This window comes from Emydura macquarii, unplaced genomic scaffold, assembly GCF_026122565.2.
Source record: "Emydura macquarii macquarii isolate MOO-44397 ecotype Brisbane River unplaced genomic scaffold, CSIRO-AGI_Emac_v2 contig_3603, whole genome shotgun sequence".
Taxonomy (NCBI): Eukaryota; Metazoa; Chordata; order Testudines; family Chelidae; genus Emydura; species Emydura macquarii.
Genome location: NW_027133740.1, coordinates 10,453,941 through 10,479,191, shown reverse-complemented (window position 1 = coordinate 10,479,191; position 25,251 = coordinate 10,453,941). Strand labels below are relative to the sequence as shown.

The 25,251-nt window shown below is 38.9% G+C and overlaps 1 protein-coding gene across 1 annotated transcript in view; it reads right to left on the bottom strand.

The window, feature by feature from the left end:
- SI (sucrase-isomaltase) overlaps positions 1–25,251 on the bottom strand; it is a 114,023-nt gene that overhangs the window by 66,953 nt on the left and 21,819 nt on the right. The window contains exons 8-21 of the mRNA XM_067536648.1: positions 22,763–22,862; positions 21,978–22,090; positions 19,990–20,115; positions 18,764–18,895; positions 18,462–18,581; positions 15,349–15,462; positions 8,918–9,002; positions 7,241–7,358; positions 6,059–6,230; positions 4,336–4,452; positions 3,661–3,815; positions 3,019–3,103; positions 1,359–1,415; positions 526–650 (exon numbers count right to left, since the gene is read on the bottom strand). Coding sequence (XP_067392749.1) covers positions 526–650; positions 1,359–1,415; positions 3,019–3,103; positions 3,661–3,815; positions 4,336–4,452; positions 6,059–6,230; positions 7,241–7,358; positions 8,918–9,002; positions 15,349–15,462; positions 18,462–18,581; positions 18,764–18,895; positions 19,990–20,115; positions 21,978–22,090; positions 22,763–22,862 — 1,619 coding nt within the window. The remainder of the gene's footprint in view (positions 1–525; positions 651–1,358; positions 1,416–3,018; positions 3,104–3,660; positions 3,816–4,335; positions 4,453–6,058; positions 6,231–7,240; positions 7,359–8,917; positions 9,003–15,348; positions 15,463–18,461; positions 18,582–18,763; positions 18,896–19,989; positions 20,116–21,977; positions 22,091–22,762; positions 22,863–25,251) is intronic.

Sequence of the window (25,251 nt, the reverse complement as noted above, 5' to 3'; positions counted from 1 at the left end):
TAACCAGCCAGAGCATGACTGCAACTCACCCTTCACATAGGGAAACAAGGGGGCATCCCTTTCTTTAGCAGTGGAGATGGACAACAGTATCCTCCACAGATCTGCTCCTTCTACTCACACAAATGGGCTGATGGGGCAGGGAGTGAGACAAACTGGCACAGACAACTTACCCCCACTTCTCTGGAGCAAAGGGCGACCCAGACACCAGATTGTGATTCTTAGTCTGGTTTCTGGTCAGCTACACATGGACACTTACTCAAAACTTGTGACAAAGCTACAATTTTACCCTGTGTGAAGCCATATATTTGATTGTAGAGTTTCAGGACCTGATCCAAATACCACTGAAGTATCTGATCCTGCACTCCTGGCTGCAGTGGGACTTTAGCTTGAGTAAAGTGCTCAGGATGCAATGGACTTCAGACATATACCACATACTCCCACTGGTTTGATATCTGACAATTCTGAGCCCACTCCTGAAATCACGTACAGAGTAGTATGATGAGAGCGCTCCGCCTTAAAACATACCTGTAAAATGTTGTATTAGCTGGTTGCTGAGTAGGAAAAATGTAGCCTCCTCTCAGATGAAGACCTAGTTTGTCTGCTGGGAGATACATCTCTGCTTGTTGCTTTCTCCATGGTACTCTTCCACCCTAATTTATGGGACCGGAACAGAGAATGGTTATTTTATATTACTCACTACATAGAATGTATTCTCACATCCTGAGCTTCCATTCCAGTTCCTCCTGATTATCACAACAGCTATGATGTATGAATGTCTGTTCAGACACTGTCTGCCTACTACCACCAAAAATCACCCTAGATTAAACAACACCAAACCAAAACTACAAAGAAAGGCCAGTTCAGCCTAGAAGGCTCAAAGTAGACATTGCCCTGTGTCAGGCCTGGAGTTAGAATTTTACCCTTCCTTTTCTAGCCAACAAGCAAAAGAATGAACACAGAAGTGATGAACTTAATTTCTTTAGCAATAAAAATAAAGTGTCCGAATGCACAGAAGAGACTGCAATTATTATTATATATTGCTATTTGATTACTGAGGTCAGCGTTCACAGCACTATACAGAATGCAAAAGAAGAAACATGAACCTTGCCTTACGCTTATGATCTCTCTCTTCCCCTTTCTCTCTATTCCTTCTCCTTCCTTTAATTATCTCTCCTCCATCTTCTCTTCCATTCCTCCCTTCTCCCTCAACATTCTGCTTCCTTCAGGTTTGCCTCCTCTACCTGGTCTCACATACTGGAGCAGGTGTGATAATCAAAACCCATCCTGGAGAGGACAGGGTTGAGAAGTACACACAGACAAGGACTCCCAGCCCTGCACTATTCTATGTATTTACTTACTGTTTCATAGTCATACCATACTGCATCAGGAATATATGCTGTCACTTTTTCCACACCCTGAAATGAGAATAAAGAAACATCTTTCATATTTGAAGACAAATAAATCAAATAGCAACTACAGCAACATTTCCAAGGTGACAATTTCAGGCTGAGAAGAGAATTTCAATGGTATTTGTTCTGATTTGTGTTTTCTAAAGAGGACCTTTCTCTATAGTGATCTGGTCAAAGTATGGGACTTTTTCAAAGTACCACAGAAGTTAGAATAGAAAAAAAATGTTCATGTCCATCCATATGCAATACAGATTTATGCCCTAAAATAGGCTTATTACTGATCAATCTGGTCTAATTTTAAATGTGTCATGCAATGAGGCATCACTTTCCTTGGAGACTATCCCACAATCCACTAGGTGTCACGATAAGAAAATTTTCCTCATATTTAACCTCAATTCTCTTTTTCTTTTATCCAGTTTCTCCTGTCTCATGCCCTTGTACCAAACTAATTCATCTTAGTATCTACACCTTTAGGTGTTTGTGGACTGTTATCATAGCTCCTTTTAAACATTGTTTGGCCAAACTGTGCATAGCTCCTGCTTTTCACTTTTCTTCATAAATCAGTTGAATCCCACCAACTTGTTAAAATGTTACTAGAAAGGAGGTACCCATAAATGCATACAATAATCCTACCACAATCACATCAGAACCATAGAGGGATTTACATCACTGCTCCATGACATGATACCTCTGTGTGGTATGCAATCCAAATATCACCCTGGATCATTTTGATATCATATCACGTGGCAAACTCATGCCTTATTTGATATTCACAATAACCCCAAAGTCTCCTTTATTATTATTTTGTTCCAGATTTCTTTATTTTCAGATACGCCTTGTTTTGTACATTTAACAAATGTACCATGCTACAGCTTGGAAAAATATGATTGCATATGAGATATTGAGGGCCAAAGGGAAATTTTGAACTAATGAGGGTCATCAACAGGATTCTGCAACAGAAACCATCCATGATCTAGGTGTTTTCCAGTGATATTACAAAGAGATGAAGAGAAGCTGCTTGTGAATTTTAGAAACATGGCTTGACAAATAATTATATCATGTCCAGTTCCTGTTATCCACACGCTTGTGCATAGTTACATACGTTTTTGCATTTCAGCGGTTCTCGTGACCCCTCAGGGGATTGTGAGGTTATTGGGGGGGGAGGATCATAACTTTTGTGGAGGTGTCGTCATTGCCTGAAATATTTTCAAAGGGGGTCCCAGCAAGATAGTTTGAGAACCCCTAGCTATAACTTGTGTTCACTCCACTAGGTCACGGTTCACAAGTTGCTTGATGAAACTATCTGATCAACATGTGTATGTTGGTAAACTGACCCACTATGGTTAAAACATCTTTTTGGATGCTCTCCCATCAGCTACAAGGAGAACAGCCTGATATCAGATGTATTCTTTGCAGTATGGAAGAATCCAAGCAGATAAAGGGTCTAATGTAAAGACAACAGGGCTAAGCTGCCCTTCACTGTATTAGCTGTTACAAATTTTAGAGCTCTGCAGTGAGGTTCAAGGGCAAAGTTCAGTCCTAAATAATATGAATTCCCATGCTGAACAAAGAGTTGATAAGATAGATTTTAATATATAATCAAACATACTGGGTCCAATACAGGTGTGATAAGCAGGCCTGGACCCCACAAGAACTGCCGATCAATAGCCCACGTTGCTTCATCTGAATAGAACCTAAATGATGGAGAAAATAGCAGCATTAATTTTGTTGTTGATGATTGCCATGGATAACTTTATGTTGCCCAGAATAAGCACAGAAGAATGGCAACGCTGGATAACTTTATAGCTTGTTTTTATCTCCATATGAAGAAAATCTGAAAACACCAGAAATATGTTCCCATGTTTCCTAACTTAGTTTATAATTATATTTTTCATATATTTTCTGTTTAGAAATAGTTTGTTCAAGAGTTTCTGAGATAGGAAACAGAACTTCTAGAATGTGCACCATGCCAAAAAGTCATTTCCTTATCTACCACTGATATTTCATATAGTTCATAGCAAGTGTTAGAGCACATGACAATAATTTATGCATACCTGGGGAAGTTAGAGGTGATTTCTGATTAATCTTGAAAGGTAGTTAATGAATTTAAAAATATTTTGGAATGCTCTCTGTTTCTGTATTATAAATGGGTATAAATATGATTTATATAATAGCATCAAACCCTGCCCCGTTGAATTCCCTCTTCCCAACAAAAACAATTGTTTATGCGTATTTTGATCAGTGAACTTACTCATGAAGAAGTGGTCTCACTACTGTGTCTCCTTGTGTATGAGCTTTGTAAAAGAGAGTATAGAGGTAGGGCAGTAAAGTGTATCGAATGTTCAAGTAGTGTTTTGAGGATCTCACTAAAACAGAATCTGCCCCAAATACAGCAGGATCCTGAGGCTGAAAATAAAAGGTTAGATTATTATTGTCGTCATGAAGAAGGAATCACGTTTTAGAGAACACTGTAAACCACAAACCAGCTGCAACTCCATCGGAGTCCACAGGAACTGTCGCTCAATGAGGCTGCAGCTGCTAATGCCAGTGGTGAACTTGGCACAACATATAAAATTATTTCCAATGGAGGTGAACCTTTTGGAGTTAGAATTTCATTAAGACAGCCTAAGAATGTAAAATGCCAACTACAATCCAGTGAACTGTATAGTTCTCTTCAGCAAGAAAACCTAATTAAACAGTATACTAGTAGGACAGGAGTTGTTTCAATAGGAGTAATGACTGAGTAAATATTAATTAAGGACAAAGGAAACAATTACATCACAGTGGATTTTTTCTAGTTCTGATGTGCTAGTGGAGATACAGAATGCTCATATTCTACTTGTAAGTTCAGTGGTACTACAGTAGTAGGAAATTTGGTAATTTAATGATGTCTTAAAGGAATTTTGTAAGAGTATTCTTAACCTACCTCATAATTTTCAGCATTGTGGTTTCTGGAAAATGGATAAAATGCTCCAACTTGCATCCATCGTCTGCAAAGTTCTTCTGTGACATTATCAAAGAAACCACAAATATCTGCACCAATCTAAAGAGTTATACACAAATAGTATGTGTGTCAAAATGCTGTATGTACCATTTATTAATGTTATATGGAATACTACATCTCTATACAGATGCCTGTACACGTATTTTTAATTGGCATACTATCACTCTTGAAAAGATGGTGCGCAAAGTGAAAGGAATAATTTCCAGTGAATAATCAACTTATCCTTAACTGCCACAATAGCCAGCCTGAGAGAGGCATTCAGCATATTTCCACCCGACACCTTTCTTCTTTCAATTCTGATCTCACCCAGACCCAAAGCTGTAAATGACGTCTGTTCTGAATGAGACAGCCATTATCAAAGATTATTTGAAGAGGGGACCTCAGGTATATTCCCTTTTAAAAAATATGCTGTAATAATTTTCAAAGTTTCTTTTTAATTTGATTTTAAGTTTATACCCCAAATGTTATAATGTAATACAGAAACTTAAGTCCTACTTCAAACAAGACCATGTTAACACAAAGTAGGTACTTTTCAGTTCTCGCAGTCTATATTAGGCACTCACAGCGCAACATTTTAGTGCACACTGCAATCATACCACTTCCAGGGCCATGTAGACGAACCCTTACACTCCTTTGCATATTGGTAGCAATAATACCTAGACCTTATATAGTATTTTTCCAAGTAGCTCTGATGGAGTCCAACTGAATGTAAAGGACTCTATCTTGCACCTCACATCTGAAATTAGTCCATCATTTTAAAAAACACCTTCTTTCCTATTTCAATGAGAAAGGTGCATGAGAAGGGACTAATAGGAAGTTAAAAGGGAAAAGAGTGGCATGACAGCGAAAGAAGTAGGGGTAGTTAATGTTAAATACATTCCTATGAGTCTTTTTATAACTGCACATATAGGGCTTTAGTGTGCAACCCATAGTCACATTGGTCAGCTTAGAGCGAATGAAGTTGAGTTGTATTTAATTGGCTATTATGGTTCCCCTTCTCCCTAACCTCCATCTCATTGTCCTTAGATCACGAGCTCCTTGAAGCACCTCTCTTGCATGTTTGGAAAACATGTAGCACACAGGGGGTATTACCATAATAAATTATTAAGAAATAAACAAACAACAATAAACAGTTTACAAGATGGCAGCACAATATGATCAGAGAAATGCAAATCTTGAAGATGGAATCTGGCCATTTCCTTCATTTATACAGAAGCAATCCTATCTCACCGTCAATGCAGTGGCAAAACACTGTATAATGTCAGCTCGTAGAGCTAATCACTAATGATAAAACAATAATAAAAGGTGACAGACGGCTCAAAACATAGGAAATGGTACGCTAGATTACATCATAGACCCATCTAGTTCAGAAATCCAGCTATGGGTGTGGCCTAAACCTGATACTTCAGAAGAAGGCAAAAAATGAGTAACAACATCTCCATAATTAATTCAGCCAATTGCGTAAAGTTGTACATAGGGGATGAGGGTTTTTTTCCTAGACTCCTAAAGAGGATTAATTTATGTTTTAAAGAACAATATTATTTATATTGGTTTTGAGGAGATAACAAGCAACTGTATGAAAAGATTCCATTATTAATTCCTAATCGGTTGCTTTGAAGAATTATCACAACTAAATATGCCATACATAAGGTATCCCAAAGAGGTTAAACTCCAGCATTCCTGGTATCGCCCATTTCAGATCGTTCCAGGTAGCAGCGTTATCTCCTAGCCAATGTCCTGTGTATTTTCCTGATCCAGCAAAGGTAGATCTAGAAATACTTAAGCTTCTTTTGCCAGGGAAAACAGCTTGTATAGCTCTGAAAATTAAACGAAACTAGAATTACTGCCACATGTTAAGTGTACCTGAGCGCTGACCGATCATCTATTTTCCACAATGCTATTTCAGATTCATTAATTCGTAAAAATAATAAGGCCCAGGGATGTTGTCTCATTTCCAATTAGCCCGATGTATTTTAGCTGCGCTCCTGATGTTAACGCGAAGGAAGCTTTCCTTCTGAAACTTCTTTGCCCACTAAACTTTGAGCCAGATACACAATTGGAGCTACCCCGATTCACATCAGCTGAGGGTCCGACACATCAACTTGTTGTCAGTTTGAGTGTGGGGAATTCCAAGGAAGAAAGGAAATGATGAAAACTATGATTTTTTTAAACCACTCTCTGCCTAGCTAGAGAATAAAGCACAGCGAGAGCTCCTCTATTCCAACACTCCACAATTCAGAACCTGTCATACAGGACACACATGACTTACTGGAAACTTTAAATAAAAACAGGATGAGGTAAAGACACTTATCTACCTGGATATTGGTCCCTTCGACCCTTGGAGGAAACCATGGTTTTATTTCTTCTTCAAATTGAAATAAACTTGATTTAAATGGTCTTTAAATTACACCAACTTTGAAAATTATTCAAACATGGTTGGCAGTTCACTAGCACTTTTAAAAACTCAATACTTCATTCTGTGTTAATTATATAACAAAAGAACCCCACACATTTAAAGACTTTCATTTAGTTGAACTTTAAATAGTAATGCAGGGTCTTCCTTCCATTAACTGATTCTACATGTAAGCTGGCCACGTAGTTCTAAATTTTATAACAAGCTAATGATTTCTGGTGCTTCAGAGTTGGATGCCCAAAAACCATAGAAGGATCTGATTTCCAAAGGGCAGGTGGTTCAACAATCTCTGAAAATCAGGCTCCTTTAAAGAGTTTCAAGGTGGATACCTAAAAATTACTAATCGCTTTTGCAAATGTAGGCCACATTCTCTAGTGCACCTTTATGTAACAGTTATTAGAAAGCAGTTCCTACTTGTCAGTAGATAGGGTCATGGAATATCCATATAGACTGTGAACATCGTAGTGTTTTCCCCAGGATTGCACTGCATCCATGCAAAGTGTCTTTGAATACATGAGTCCATCGAGAATACCTTCAGAAAATGATATGATGACAATTAAGTACACCTTTATTTTGAATATTTCCAATCATTTCTCTCAATATGTAATAACAAAATGCAGGGGCCCTTTTTGTTTAGTATTTACAGTAATCACAGTGCTTCAAAAATGAAACAAAGGATGCTCATCAATATCACGTCATATGACAGTAGGTTAAACTAGATTGAGGAACACTGGCTTTATTCATCTGTGTTTCAATTGTGATAGTTTTTTGCTTTGGAGCTCCCTATACCTTGCAGTAATCAATAAGAATTCACCCATTACCTTTAATGCTTCTATAAATGCAGCTTTTATATCTGTGTGGAGTTTAGTGTCTTGACATATAATCTGATTCAGTTCAGGACATACAATTATTAAATCTTATATCATATTTGTATAGGTGAGATTAAATAGCAGACACCAGCTTTCTTCAGTGCCATTGCCTTCCAGTACTTCTCTTACTAAATCTTTGTTTATTTTGCAGAACTGTAGCTCAGCATGGGTTTAACTGTCACCCTGATTGTATGCCTGTGTAGAAAATCAAGGGGGCACAATGAGCTGCCTTATTTCCCTGCATGGGTTACCTGCTTTGTTAAATCCTGCAAAGAGGGGAAGAGCCACTGCTGCACTGTTACTCTCTGCACTGTTACTGCTGCACTGTTACCCAGCACAGGTGGGTGGCCAGCTCAGTGTGGAGGGAGAAATAAGATCTCAGAGATGCAGTCTCATCTGCATCTAATATCATCATAGCACAGCCATGCACTGCCCCTTGCTTTGGCTAGAGTTCAAAGTGCTAATCAGCTCTGTATAAACATTCCCTGCTCCTTGATTCTTTCCCATTTTCCCACCTCCTAAATCCTGCACTGGAAAAATGACAACACAGATTACAACTGTATCTGTGACGGGGAAAACATTCCACTCTTCATTGGAGCCTGACATCTATGTGTGATCAGAAAAAAGACATTTTTACTTTCAATAGAGTCTAAAATGCTGCACTAAAGTACTAGATGGTGCAGCCCTTCATCACTTTGCTGAGCACTTCTTTGCACAAGCAGATGCACAGATGCCAAAGAGACTACTCCTGTGAGCAACTGCTCACCAGCATGTGGAAGGATTGCACAACTTCATCCTAAATTATTAAACTACTGGATCTGGCAAGATACTAAGACAAGGTTACGTAAGTTATTGCTTGATAAAGCATTAGAATTCCAGTTTAGTTATGCTTATGTGCCTAAAGCTATTAATGATAAAGGAAAATCAATAATATTGCTAGACTTAATTAAGGTGATGGCAACATTTACTTTAGCAAATGCAGCTAATAATTTGAAGAATGATGAAACATTTTACTGGAAAAAGCCATTCGCCTTCAGGAGTTCTGGAAACAGTACGTAAGACACTCAGGATAACATACTACATACTCATCTTTTCTGTCATTAGGAATGTTGAGAACATGCTCATTAAAAAAATGGTAAAAATTTCCTTTATCTCATAATTGATTACTCCTCTCTCACACACATTTGGATTTTTGCCATGTGATTAAAGACTATAGACTTACTGGGAGTGAAAGGAGGATAGTTGAAGTTGTTTTGCTGACAGCCATTAGTTGAACCTTTTATAAAACTGGATATTTCATTCATGTCCTGAAGAGAAAGAAAATTGAGAGTCAGACTATGGTTTCCCTAATGAAATCCTTATATTTTATTCATCGGATCATTTAGGAAAGAAAAGTTTAACTAAAGTCTCACAACCTAAGGAATAGATAGTTTAGGTAGGATATTATACCCCCTATCCACATAATAATTTAATATAGATCTTGCATACTTATCCTCCGAGCCCTTTCATAGTACTTTGTGCAAATTTACTTACCTGTTTATTTGCAGGACTGCATACATGATTGGCATAAACCAGTGGTTTTCAATCTTTTTTCATTTGAGGGCCTCTTAAAAGTTTTAAATGTAGGTGTGGACCCCTTTGGAAATCTTAGACAGTCTGTGGGCCATAGGTTGAATACCAATGGTATAAACAGTGCTTTCCATGGTGAAAAGTTCCAGAGGTGTAGCCATGTTAGTCTGTATACAGCAAAAACAATGAGAGTCCTGTAGCACCTTAAAGATTAACAAATTTCTGCAAGCATAAGCTTTCGTGGACTGCATTGTAAGATGCATCTGACGAAGTGGGTTGCAGCCCATAAAAACTTATGCCCACAGAAATTTGTTAGTCTTTAAGGTGCTACAGGACTCTTGTTGTTTTTAATGGTATAAACAGTATGTATATATCATATTTCACTTCAAGATGTGACAAATCCAGTCCCACAATGACACTTTATATTCCAGTGCCTCCCACAAGACAGTTGAAAGAATCGAGCACCAACTTACCTAATGGGTGTGAACTAGAGGCATTCAGAAGGAATTTTTTTTTTCTATGTAAGTAGTATTCAGAATCAAACTGTATCAAGTTTTTTATATATACCCCATTGTTCTGCAACATACAAAAGATAGTGGGCCTGACTCTGATATGACATACATGCCGATATAAATACAAAGCAACTCACCTAATGTCAATAAAGTAACCCCAGTGTGAAAGGAGTGCCTACAATGTCAAAATCAGGCCATGTACAATCTTATCTTATGCTATCCTATGACATTAACTGGAGATACAAAAACTGTGGCCAGATCAAATATTAACATGTTCCTGTATGTTAAGGAAAGATTTCTGTGAATCGTTAAATAGTGTGCAGGTTAATTGCCTTTAGATTTGTACTTTTTCTTTTAAATGAACAGGTCAATTTTGTAAGGTTTATCTCTTGAGCCCATCCCCCTTCAATTTATTTTCTTATCCAAGAAGTGAGAAAAGGGCTCAATTTTGCAAACATAGAGGGCCTGATTCTCATCACCATTCTGGCAGTGCCTAGGGGCCTGATAGTGACTTTAAATAGTTTCACACATACACTTAAAGGTATATTATCAATAAGTGTCTGTTTTTCATAAACTGCTCAAAAGCAACATCTCTCGGTTTCAAGGGATGACAGAATACAAAGATGTTACAGATACTGAACCACTGGGGACTGCTCCACAATACTGAAGGAGCATAAAGCAGTACAGTCCAGTTTACACTGGGAACAATTTGCCTCCATATCAACCTTCTGTTTACTACAAATCAATCATGGTAGTAGTCACCAGAAGATGGTGCAGTTACACACATTCTAACAAGGGTTGGAGGGGGAGGGGGTATTGTTTTATTCTGTTTTGTACCAGGACTGCTCAGTGCTCGCTCTACTTGCAGTATTGCAATCTGGGAACATGCTGCTTTATTCAGCTACATAACAGAGCAGGGAAAGCAGCGCACCCACTAATAGGAAGCAAGGTACTGACAGAGTATGGCTGCAACCCATAATACTTTGAAGAACCCTGGTAACCCCTTGATGACCACTTTACTAGGTCAATAGTTCTATTTAATCAATTGAGCTACATGCATAAAACTAAAGCAGAGCTTTGCACTGGCACACAGAATGGAATCTCACTACTCCAGGAGGTCCACTGGGGTCAGATGACAGTTTTCCCCCTGTGCTGGTGTGCTGGGGCTGGATCACGAATTGCTATCCCCTGTGAAGGCACAGCATTCTTCCCCCACCTATGCGGCCAGCCAGCTTCACAGGCCCACACACAGAGTAGAGACGTGACTCCAGCAGCTCCCTTCCCCACCCATCTATGGATGCATTGCAGAGTGCCTACCTGGGAGGAACATCCCACAAACAGCCCTGTTCTCATTGGTGTGCATAGGGTATAATTCTAGATGGCCCTACTGAAGCTGCATCAGGATTGAGAAACAGCTCCTTGCCCTGTCTCTTCACTCTGCCTGCATAAAGACTAACTAGAATCTAGCCATGAGAACTACATATGGCAAATAAAGGTGGCACAATTGAACCCTGAGGCAGAAACACGAAAGAACAAACAAAGTCGAAATATGATCTTTTCCTTTCATATACAGATCTGTATAGTGCCTTCAACACGTGTTGGCTCCCTGCCATACAGTCTGAGAAAGATGCAGGATCAGGAGAGATATTTTGAGATTGTCTGTTAAATTCTGCAGTGTATCTAGAGATCGTTTAAGATGACCTCAGTAACACTTCCTACAACTAGTGACTGATATGATTTTTAGGTGACATCAGGCACTGTGTGTTTTTGTATGTACCCCTAAATGCACTATGTAAAAGGTATACATGGAAAAACACAGCAAATGTATGCTGGAGCAACTTTATTCTGGTGGCCAAATCCTTTATAGAAAGTCTGTACTCTCAAGAAAAGAGCAACACAATTTATACTTGCTAACTTGACCCAAATGAGCAATGTAACCACAGAGTCAGCAAAAATAAATAAGAAAAATATAGTTACCTAGAAGCAGAAAAGGATGTTTCCTGTAGTGGTTAAGAGCAAGTACTTTAAAATTGTAATAGCTTTTTGAAATGCAAAGCAAAATGTTCCGTGTTTGTTTTTTTGTTTGTTTGGGTTTTTTCCCTGAAATTAAATTTTGCTTATTTTGAAAGTAAGAAAGAAAAAGAAAATGGTCCCTCAATCCTTTTTATTTCTAAATAAGTCACTGAGAGATGCCTGGGTCCTGTTGTCCTACTACAGAGAACAGGTATCGCTTTCCAGAAAAACAGTTCAGCTGTTTATAGAACAGAAATGTTCCGATAAAAACAGCTTTTCTTACACCAGCATTAGTAGTGGATTATTTGAAGTATTGCAAGTGCTCTCCATGAACTACCAAAAGGCTGCCAACAGCTCCACATTGCGATTCCCTCATTAAATGCCAACTAGCAAGATAGTATAGAGTGCCAAAGGGAGAAAAATCATTTTCAGAATAAAAAGCATCAGATTAAAACTTGAAACACTAGAAACCTGTGTGTGTGTGCGCGCATGTGCTCACACGCATGAAGTACAGTAATCAGTTAGCTTTCGATGCTGCTGCTGCCAAGTGTTCAGTTTGGTTTTGTCATGCTCAGAAGACCCTTTTTTTCTGTCCAAGCCTGTCCAGCATGGTTCTCTTTCATTTTGCCTCATGACTCCCTGGATCTGAAAAATTATTGGCCCCAAAACAAATGGGATTCGACTTCCCACACTGAAATATAGTTCAATCCTTCCCTCTTCAGTTTCTACCCAGTCTTTTCCATTCATGGAACTCACCAAAGCTTGATCTCCAGCAAATTTGATTCCAATTATGAAAGTAGAGTAGTTTTCCTAATCATCTTAGATCAGGGGTTTTCAACCTTTTTTAGAAACTGTACCACTATGGTCTCAAGGTTTTACCTGAAGTACTCCTTCATGGTTTTTCCTATCCAACTCCAGTTGCATATCCTGGGTCTCCGGCGCCCAGGGGCCAAGTCTACCCTTCACGACGCGCAGCAGGGACGGGGGGCACAGGAGGCTTCCAGCTCCACGTTGTGAAGGGCTGACCCAGTGCCCCCCCGCAGGCCAGCACCTGGGGGCCTGGCCCCTGTGGTGCATGATTGCCTGACTCCCACCCGATCTGGCGCACAGCCGGGAGGCAGGCTGCAGCCACCCGCCAGCTCCGGAGTGAAGCCCAAAGCACAGGGCCCAGGCTGGTCACCCCGATCCTCTTGCATACCCCCTACGATACTCTGAAGCACTCCCAGGGGTACCCGTGCCCCTGTTTGAAAACCTTGGTCTTAGATGATCAGAAACTATTATATATTATATTAGAATGATGATGGTCTCAGATATCTATTTTCTATTAAACACATTTTAGATTGTGAATTCCTGAGTCTTAGAACATGAATTGAGCTGCAATGTAAGGAGAAGAGAGAACATCATACTTAGCAAGCCTAGGGGCCCCCAGAACTCATCTCATTCTATGGCTTTATAACCTGTCAAAGTGAGACCTGAATAAAGACTGGGGGAGGAATAGAGAACATACACATTACCATTTTTAATTAAGATAGATATATAGGCCAACATTTTCAACCCTAAAGAGCCTAAAGTTAGTCTCCCACATCCATATTTAAGCACCTAAATATAGCTTTTGGCTTATTTTCAGTTCTGCAGAGCACCCACAGGTCTCTCTGACATCACTGGGAGCCTTAGGTGCTCATCATTTTTCAAAATGAAGCCAATTTTGTTTAGGAACTTAAATATAGCGTTAGAAGTTTAAGGTTTGAAAAGTTTGCTATGGTGTTTATCTACAGTAGGCTAACGCAGGGGGTCAAATCTGGCAAACCTTGTCCAGATCTAACTGACTTCAGTAAGTTTTGCCTAAGGACAACTGGACCTGTGCTTACATGGATTCTGTGTCTGGGGAACCCCTCCAGGGAGAGCACCAGGGTCCTCAGCTACTTTTGCAGCTCCACATCTAAAATAGTAACTGCAGAAGGACTGAGTTGAAACTCCCTGACCTATCTGGATTTGGAACGTGTGAATTTTAACCCTTCAGTACCACGTAGGACAGGTCTGTATTGCCCAATTACGCAAGACATAAATAGGTTTCCAGAATTTGCCCAGTGATTATATAGGCAATTATCCAGTCAGTCTAGCTCTGGGCTTTGTAAACATGGCAGTGTGTTAACTTTCAGTGAATCTCCACAAATAAATACACTATTCACAGTTTGAACAACTATATCATTTGCCAGGTAGAAATTTAGCTAAAAACTGATTTACAAAAAAATTGAAATAGCACCTGCTGATTTAGACAATATTAACCATTCTAATTTGAAATCAGCAGTTTAAGGTCTTTAGTCATAACTGCAATGTGTCAGACTCTTTTCTCTGAAGTGTACAAGTTTGTTATGGGGAAGGAAAAGAAAGATTAAAGTTGTTGCTTAATGTTTTTCCAAGAACCCACTTTCCAGTGATACCTGAATCTGGGAGTAACAAAAACAGATAAAAGGATTTTCCTCTTTAGACAGAGGATTGACTAGCACTGCTATTCTGTACCATATCTACAGACATGTTAACAGTCAGCATGATTGCTTTTTACTTCCACTCTTTCTTCTTTGTCCTTTCATTGGGTCATGCATGAAATGAGACTATAAGCGCCTCTAAACACCTAGCACCATTTTGGGTGCTGCAATATAACCAGTAATAACTTCTGCTTGCATTTGTGACCATAAAACAGGATGCAAGAATGTGAAATAATCAAAGACAGATTAATCAAATATTTCTGAATGTCAAACAAAGTGAGGGGTTATTTTGGAGGCGAAGTTTGGCGGCTGGGCCCCCAATTCCAGCAAAACACTTCAGTTTACCTATTCACAAATTTGAAATTAAGCACATGATGAAGTGCTTTGCTGGCTCAGTGTGTGTGAGAGAAAGAGAATTGTACTGTATCTCAACTGGGGCCTAATTCAAAACCCATTGGCGCCAATGGAAAGATTCCATTGACTTCTTTAGACCTTGGTTTGCTCATTCCTAGACTGTAAGTATAAAAACACAAGTTTGGTCAGTTAAAGGTTATTTTTCACTAGCCTTCCACATTTTTCATGAGAGGTGAGAATGTTTCTATGCAGTGTTATTGTTCACCATTAAACAAGAGTGGTTAGCATTGTAACACTTATAACACAGGTTCAGAAGCATTGTTAAATGGGCAAGAAATCTCCTTCTCTCTCCCTCATTTATGATGTTAATATTTGTGGGGGGTTAGTTGTTTTTTGCAAACATTGAAGTTTCCTCTCCCATGTATACAGTTATGAGGTGAGTCAAGTGACTTTATATGCACCACGACAACATCCGTAAATAGAAATAGACCAAAAACATTGGATGAAATCCTGACCCCATCAAAAGTCAATGCCATCAGTGGAGCCAGGATTTCACCCAATACGTTTGGTTCTCCAGCTAAAAGATTAGGACATAAATCTTATTTTGATTTTAGTTTTTAATAAGGAACATCCCTACAATGGAAAGAGATGAGAAAGAAAATATATTTCATCTTAAACTCTCAATAGCTTCATTTTTAAAAAAGTGTGAAAAAACTTACAATCCAAATCCCATCATACTCCACTTTCTCGTAAAAAAGCTTACATTCTTCCACCCACCAGTTGGTACATTCTGGATTGGTGTAGTCAGGGAACACAGTCAGTCCTGGCCACACCTACAGTGTAAGAAAGCAGAGAGCAATTGGTTAAACAGGATTTTCCATTAGGAAAGATTTAGTTTGATAACAAACATTTCCATTAGTTTCTAATAATTCTCTCCAGTATATATTTTGAACCATGTTTGGATCTAGTTTTGAAAGAATCTCAGAAAAATCAATGGAATATTTTCTTCTCCAAAAGAGGTGGGGGGAAAATTACCCTGCAATCTTCAAAAATGTTTCAAGCTCTACACTCAATGATTAGTAGTTTGCATTTGTTTTCTCAGTCCTTATTTCAAAGCAACTATAATGGGTGCCATAACTGAAGTTTAGAGTAAATGTCCTGTGTGCACATATATTTTTTCAGCCTCATTTGCCTGGCAATCCACTTCCAGTGAAGTACACTTCTAATAGTGCAAAAACACTTGAACCTGCTTTGTGCTGGTCTCTGTGAGCAGATTCCTAAAATACAAGAGTCAAGAATTAAGTTGGTGAGGGAGAATGTTAGCATCTAAGAATATCCATGTTCTTGCATTAGTTTAAATGTGGATGTTGAGCTAATTGTTTTTCCTTACCATAAACCAGAGGTAGTCAATAGATGGATCAAGAGCCAAATCCAGACCGCCAGATGCTTTTGAACGGACCCCAAATTCTTTTTATTTACTTATTATCATTATTGGGTTTTTTTATTATTATTATTTTCTCTAGAGTCTGGACCTTGACAATACCTTGACCAAGAAATTTGGACCTTCACAAAAAATAATTGACCACGCCTGCTATAAGTCATACTCTACTTTTACTCTGTGCATGTGGAACTCCCAAAGAATAAGGAAGAATAAGAATAGCGTACATCCCAAGGACTTCGGGCCAAATTTGCAAAGGTATTTAGGTACCCAAAAGGTGTAGATAGTTACCTAGTGGGATTTTCAAAATACTTAAGTAAATTAGGCACCTAACACATCAATTTTAATGGGAGTTAGGCACCAATCTGATTAGCCAGTTTTACACCTCTAGGCAAAATCTGGATATCTGGCCTTCAATCCTGCTTCCATTGAAATCAATGGCAAGAGTCCAATGGGAACAAGATCAGGCCCTACACTATTTTATATAACCAAGAAAAACTCACTTCAAATTTTTTCCTCCTTAACATTTTAGCATATATTTCACCCATCTAAATTAAGGATTTCTCCTAAATTAATGTTCCAGTTACTTTATTTTAAGGTTTAGTACACAATCAGTACAAAATAAAAAAAAATTCAAGTTTAATCTGATATTCAATCCTTTATTTCACATCACACTTGTCACTAGCCTATATCACAACATTAATATTATTTATATTTTAAACTGCTGGGGGGAAAGGTAGTTTTAATTTTCTTTGATTTTTTTTCAGTGATATTTGTCTTTTCATCAAAGTAATGAAAATGTTTCACAGAAACATACGAGTCGTCATGTCATAGCTGTTATGGGCTCATGTAAATGCCCAGTTAGGTGTTTTAAATGTGATTCATTAGTTCAACTGCTTCAAAGAGCTCTCAAAATTACTAGGGTCTGTAATATAAATACCTATTTAGGGAGTTTTTAAAACCCAGATTATCAACTTGATAGAGTGTAATGGCCCATCTATCAAGTAAATAGTTATGTGGGCAATTTAAAAATAGCCTCTTTCTCAAAAAGAATGTGCAACAACTGTGAAGGTTTGTTGTGTTATTTTTTCTTTAGACTATTTAAAATATGTTGATGTGTCTGATATGTAGCTGATTTAGTTGCTTACTATTAACTTAAAGCAAAAAATGTAATGAGTTGGAACCATGCACACAGTGGGCTCAATCTTCAGTTGCACTAAGCATGAGCTTGAGATAGGTTGGAAAGAGAGAGGCAAAGGTAGTTCTAAGTGACTTTTTCCCTTCCCTGATTCTGGGGCTCACCACAGACTATACCAGTTCCAAGCTCAAGTTAGAGCAGCCACAGGATTCCTCTACCTCAAGTTTGTTGGAATGGTCCCTTGGAGACCTTTCTGCCAACCCAAGGATGCCCCTTTCCACCCAGACACCTCCCTAAACTTCTTCACCGCTGAAGAAAAGCAAGCAGAGGGATTAAAGCAGGCTAACTGGGGGTTTACTCATGCAGGGTCAGAGGTTCATGTACCAACATGTTCCTATCAGTGTTACCCCTGGTCCTGCTTAACCCCCATCCTACTTGTTTGTTACATCCATTTGTTGGGTCTGGCTTTAAACTCTGGCCCCTATCCTGCATGTATATAAGTTTACTTGTGTGTAGATATGTTGGAATATATATGGACACATGGGGCCTGATCATCAGCCTGTTAAAGTCAATGAAAAGACTCAAATTTACTTCAACAAACTTTGTCTTAGATACGCTTTGAATTGGACAAAGGTTTGGAGCCTTAGACTGTAAGCTCTTCAGGGCAAGGGACTGCCACATATTAATGTTTATATGGCAACTAGCACACTGAAGTCCTGATCCGAATGGGGCTTCTGGGTGGTTCTGCCTATAAATAATACATAGTAACAATAAATTGCATTCACATGGGTACAGAATGAATCTGACCTCGTTAATTACTTCCCAATTTTTCATCATCTTTAAGTCAAAGTCATTTTTGAGTTATACAAGTACAAAATAAGCAATTAAAATAGGTAAATGTTAGGGGGGAGATTTTCAAAAGGCACAAAATGGGAATTAGGTGTCCGGATACCATTGAAAATCAATAGGAACAGACTGCCGAACTGTCCTTTGTGCCTCGGAAAAATCTCCCCTGCACCCAGTTTCTTTTCCTAATACATAACAGTGTACATAAAAGTGTTAAAAAAATCAACAAAAACTAATAAGTTACACTCTTAGATACATCTTTGTAAAACAGATTTCCTCCAACAGCTAATTTTACAAAAAGAAATCTTAAAAAATGGAGTTTATAACAAACACAGTGAGCCAACCTTAACTGCTGTGACAACACATAATACGGACAAAAGGATTTGTAACTTGCATAAATAGCTAGTTACCTCTCCAATGAGTTTCGTTTCTCCATCTGATTCATTTACCCACACTTTCTTGCTTTCTCCTCTTTCATAAGAATGATATGGATTATTATTAAGGAGATGGGTTATGGCAATGGCAGGGTCCTAATAAAAATAAACACAAGAGAGAAATAGTAAGATCTTCCATTTTTGTGAAGCAGGGCAGAATTAGGAAAGATATATTACAGTACATACAATGTACACAAAATATAATAATATACAATCATTACTGTATAAAAGTAATTCTGATAACATTGTTTCAGCACTAAAGTTAAATAGTTCATTACCAGTATAATAATGTATTTTTGTCCATGGTTATGTAGGTCCACAGCGAAGTTAGGAAGGTCCTTAAATTTTACTTGGTCATAAGTAAAGTCTTTTTTCTCCTCCATATAGTCAATATCAGTGTATTGAATTTCCTGAAATATAATGTAGTTCATTTTGTAAATTAGAAGCAATAGCCTGAGTATTTGGATATGATTTTGTTCTGTTTCTCTGGAGCAAACCTATTTTTGTTATTTTATTACAAACAGACAGTAAGAATTTAGGATAATTTTCATACTGACTGTGAAGCAGCACAGAGATCATGTAAACTATGAAATGTGTAGGAGAGATTTTCAAAGGCACAAAAGATAGTTATGCACCCATCTACCGTAGAAAGTTAATGGGAGTTAGGTGCCTAGCTGCCATCACTTTCTTTCAAGATTTCCCCTTATAATAGTATCCTGCAAAACAGTATGCCACTGTAAAGGCTGTGTGTCTTCCACTGCAGGGTTGGACATCTCGAGGTCATGGTGGTCATGGGGAAAGTGTTGTGGAACACACTTCTGTGTTGCTCTAGAAAGGAGCAGCAAGTACACTAAGCACTACCTACAGCATGTGGCTCACTTTCCCATCTGCAAAATGGAGATAACAGTGCTTACTTTGTCTAACTCATACATTGAGATCGTAAACTCTTGAGGCACTGTCACTTAATGTGTGTTACAATAGCACAAAAGGGTACTGATTTCAACTGGGGCCTCTAAGGGTACGTCTACACAGCTGAGCCTCCCAGGTCAGGTCCCCATGGGAGGGAGAGACTCATGTCACAGCATTAAAAATAGCTGTGTAGACAGTGCTTTGAAGATGTGGCTCAGGTTCTGAAGTCCACCCGCCTCCCTAGCTTCAAAGCCCAATCCGAAATATGTACACAGCTATTTTTAGCACAAGCCCTGCGAGCCTGAGTCTGTTGATCCAGCTTGGGAGACTGTATAGACATACCTTTTGAGCTACTGCAATAAAAAGAACAACAACTGTAACCTCCCCCATTTTGACTATCAATCTAACATTAAAAGTCTTAAAAGGTTTTTGACACTGAAGTCTATAGAAGATCTATTAACAGCAGTTTCTATGTGCTAACCAGAACAGACTTTTAATAAACTATCCCAGGACAGTAAAATAGATCCTAATCTATGAGTTATTCCTGAGCTGCTTCAGCACCACCCCATATCCCCAAACAAAATCTTTTACTTACATAAGGTATATCAATTGCTCTGTTTCTTTCTACCACAACTTTCAACTCATCGAGAGAGCCATAATTCCAGCGACTGAGTTGGAATCCAAGACTCCAGTATGACTGCATTGCAGGCATTCCTATCAACTGAAAGTTAAGAAATGAAAATTAAGTAAAAAATAGGGGCATTGCATTTGCAATTAGTATATGTCATTTGTCAATGCAAGACTCCCTAGTTCTTAACTTTTCTGAAACTGCTTATAAATTACCCTGATATACATTCAGTTCTAGCACATGAAACCATAATGGATATTATGCAGTTACAACTGTAAAGTTTTTCCATAATTATTTTTTAAAACAACAAACCCAATTATCTGGATCAATGAAGTTGTGCATATTGCTAGCACTATGGGACCACATAATCCTTATAGCTAGTATTCATCTTCCCTCTCCCTCTTCTAGCCTTTAGTCTATTTTACATTCACTTGTTCTTTCCTATCTTAAACTAGACTGTAAACTCTTCTGGGTAGAATGTCTGTTATTATGTAGTTACACAGCACCTAGTATGTAGGAGCTTTGATCCTGAATTATGCCTTTGGGCACTATCACAGTACAAATTATAACAATAATAACTATGATTTGAGAAACAACCACTGAATTATTGAAGAGGGATATCAGATCTATAGTCATAAAGACAAACTACAAAGGAAGAAATATCACTCTGGAAAGGGCAACAAGTGTACATAAAAATACTGAAGCCAATGAGAAGTCAGGATTCTAGGACTGTGTTACTGTGGATAAGTAATGTTAATAGAACTTGGGCCCAGATCCACAAAGGGACTTAGGAGCTGCAATACTCAGCACCAAGGAACAGTACTGCAATACACAAAGCTTGAGTTAAGCACCTAGGCTCCCTATGCAACGCATGGGAAGTGGTAGGTGCCTTAGAATGTGATCCGCAAAGTCAGCACAGTAGGGGAGGAGCCGCCTAAGGTAGCCAGTAGGAGATGTCAAGGGGAGGGGTGTATCTCAAGCCCCAACCCTCTCACAGAGATGATTGCCTTAGTCAGGCTGCAGGGAGATGTCTATATCGAGCACATATTATATATATATATATAGCAACCCATGAACCAGGGGAAGATAGGTGCTCCTTAGCCTAACTTGCATCTGGGACCAAACAATCCAGTACATATGCTCAGAGATCACCTAGCTCAACATAAAACAGTGTTGGGGAAGAGAAGGAGGCAGCCCTCCCTTATAACCTTTATTCCAAGGATTAGGGTACACACTGGAGATGTGGAAGCCACCAGTTCAAATCCCCCCTCTGCTTGATGAGAAGATATTTGAATGGGAATCTGCCACCTCTCAGGTGAGTACTGTAACCACTTGGCTATGGGATATTTCGATATGGGTCTCCCGCTCTCTCTCCTATGGAAGTGCTCGACCTTAATTAAATAATTGAATTAAACATTAATTGAGCCACAGAAACAGGGAGAATGACTATATAGTCCAGTACTTTGCCCATTGTCACCCAGCACTCTTGAGTTCCAGTTCCAGAGCTCTATCCACTAGGCTACACTGCCTCAATAAGTTTTCAAAAGAGACAAGGTGTTTTACCTCACCCACCTCTAATATCCTGGGAGCGACATGGCTAAAACTACACTGAGTTTTCAAAAGACATTTTATGTTATATGTGAACATTCCTTGAAAATAATGGCTAACATTGTTTGACCAAAAAATACATTAGCATTACAAGAGGTTTAGAGTAGCACTGGTGGTTTGTCACTGCTAATGGAATCTCTACACCATAGGGAAAAAGGCAAGGGAACAAAGGGCAGCACTCTCTTTTCAAACGGATACGTGCTGTCTTTAAGCATGCACTGAAAACATTTAATTGGCGTATAATCAGAACAAATGTGAAATGACTGCTACAGATATTTTTCTAGCATAATTACAATATATCAGCACCTACATTATTTATAGTACTGCCTCATCTGATATCAACATACCTTTACATACTCTTGAACAACTTGCTCTGGAGTGTCTCCTAAGAAGACATAAAAATCTAGAATTCCACCAATTGTTCTGTAAGTCACTGCCGGGGCAGGCTGGATAGCAAATTCTGCCAGAAAAGGAATTACAGAGGAAATTTTAAACATTAGCTAAACAGTCAGAGTATCAATGAAATGTTCACATTAAGGATAAGCAAATAAGTTCAGGGAGGGGAAAAAAGGACATCCTAAAACATCACTTGAAATCAAAAGGAGGTTGTGACATGTTCAGATTTTATTTTATTTGACATGCTTTTGCAAAGAAAAGAGAATCACTAGAAATCCAGTGAAGTAGCCTTTTCTCATGAGATTTTCAGTGCATCTTCACAATCTCAAGAGGCTTAGCTAGTTCTGATAAGCAGACACATTTGTATATGGTGATCTAATGAAAAGCAACACTATGATCCTTTCATGAACTGTCTATTACCAATTTAGGCCTTGATCCTGCCATGCTCTGCGCATAGGCAGACACCTGCACAGAGTACTATAATCTCGCAATTTATTACAATCATTTTTTAATCGTTTGACAGCCTTGTCTTTATTATATAAATAGCTGCTGCCTGATCCTTTTAATGAGACAACTTCTTGTCAAGTTTTACTTGTGTGATTGTGCTAAGAACACATGCCTGATTCTGACCATTAATTCTGCTCACTCTTGGTTCACAGTGTAGCAATCCAGCAGATAATTTTTAAAAATGTTAAACTGTAGCAATTGGAAATAGTTACAGAGAAGTCTTCCTCACCCATGGCATTACTGTTCATTAAGAACACCCCAAAAGAGGCTCCACTGTTATCTTCCAAGCACAAGAAGAATGTCTGAGCTCCATATAAGTTATGCGTGCCCTTAAAAGAAAAGAAAAAGAAAGGAAGTAAATTAAAACCCAATAGGCGAACACTGATACATTTTGGAAGTTTCCTTGAAAAATACAAATTGAAACTGCTAATCATATGTGTTAAGAAACAAACAAAACCCCCAAAGTGTTCCTATATTTTTGTTTCCTATTTTCTTGCATTTTTCTCCTTTACAGGGATGTTTTCTATTCACCAGTAAATGGAAATTTAGTACACAGACAGTCGCTTAAAACTTGCAGATAAAATAAGTAAACAGACATGACAGACCTTTTGATGAGTATGCATGCATCACAATAATGTTTTCGTGAGCTACATGTGCACATCAAGAGGACCATATACTTCATATGCCAATACATGGCATACGTATTTACATGTGTTCTATGTAAATAGAGCTTTGTGTCTTTTTGATTACATTACTATCAATATTGTGTCTTCTATCATTAGCAACAAGAAGAGATTTTGAATTGATAACATATTTTGTTATAATCCTCCATCTCTCCTGCAAAAGAATACTCAGCACAAATGACACTATGGATCAGATCCCCAGCTATTGTAAATCAATGTAATTGCATTGATTTCAATGGATTTATGCTGATTAACACAAGTAAAGATCTGACTCCCACACACCTCTAGAGCCACCCACGAAGAATCCAAGAGAAGCAAATCACAGGCTGTGTAATTAGTAGAGATGGACCAAAACAGAATAATTTATCCACCTGCCGCTGAAATGTGTAATGGGGCAGAGATGTGCCCTATCCTTGGTTTTGGTTTTGCAAAACAATATCAAGACTTCTGTTTTTGCCCCTCTCTAGTACTTCTACCTTGCATGTGTGTAATTAGCTCCTCCTACCAAATTCCCCCAGGCTGACCAGCTTCCAAAGGAAGCAGCTAATGGAAAAAGTGAGGAGGCAGAAAGGTTGTGTTAAAGGTAGGATGGGGGCAGGAAGTCCTGTAACATATATCATTACCAATACATTATTAGTCTGGTCATCAATCTCCTTTTCTCCCTTCCTACAAAAGACAATTCAGCCAAACCCCTTGGGAAATTATACCAGGCCAGTAGAGGAACAGGCATGCCTCGGAGCTGGTCCTAGGCATTGCTTAGAAGCAGCAGTTGCTACATTTGTTCTACTGATGTAGCCTATAGGATAGTGGGAGATGGGCCATGGACACACCAATATGCCCTGGTTTGCTGCAACCAGCGCTGGTTGGCCTTCCCTTGCCTCTGCTTGAGAATTGCAGCCAGATGTTTTTTATGGTATTTAGGTGCCTAAATATTCAGATAGGTACTTTTGAAAATCACACTAGGTCCCTAACTCCCATTGGTGCTTTGGAAACCCCTCTCTAGGCACTTCTTTGCATGTTTAGGTGCCTAACCAGCTTAACAATCTGGCCTTTAAGACAGATCCACAAAGGGATTTAGTTGCCCGAGGCCCAAATTTAGGTACTACCGTAATCTAGAAAAAACCTAACCCTTTAGGTGACTAAACTCACTAGGCACTTACATTTCCTCTGTAGAAGTCCCCTAGATACCTAAGTTTCTCCCTATGGGCAGACGCTCTACTGCCTCAGACAGGCATCCAGATTCTCTCTCCTGCCTAAACCCTAATACAATTCCCAAACCAGCTGGAGATAGGGATTGCTCTGCCAATCTTGCCTGTGGGGGCCAATCTAGTAGATGTGTTCAGAGCACACCTCACGACACAAAAGCAGCTGGAGGTAAGGGGAAGAGTAATCTCACTTATAACCATTAGCCCACTGGGTAGGTTACTCACTTCTAGATGAGTGCCCTCACCTGTGGACTATGCGATATTCTGAGGTGGGCCCTTCTCAGCCTCTCTTGTTGTCCCACTTTGTATTAAATAAATATTTAAATGTTTATTGGGCCAGAGAAAGAGTGAGTGTGACTAAAGTCCAGGAGTTATGGCACTCATCTCCCTTCTATTCACCTGGCACAGATAATTGAACTGGCATCTCCCATATCTTGGGGGAGTATCCTAACCACCAGGCTAAAGGGTTGCTCAACATTGCAACGCTTAAGTCCCTTTGTGGATCCAGGCCTAAGTGACAAAATAATGGCTGCCATTTGTACAGTGCAGAGGGGGAAGGGACACTTTTACTGAAGTCAACTGGGAGCTCTGCCTGAAAAAGAACTGCTGAATCAGGCCCACAGTTTTCAAAATCTGAACTAATTGCGAACAGGTCAGGTTTTCTTAAAGGCTGTTGGTCAAAGAGATGGGTTTGGATACTCGATAGAGGCCCTGATTCAGTAAAGCACGTGCTTAAAATTAAGCACCTTCCTGAGAACTTTGATGAACAGGGGCCATAATGACTGATGGTCTTCATTAAAAGTTACATTGGTTAGTTATTAATAACCTAG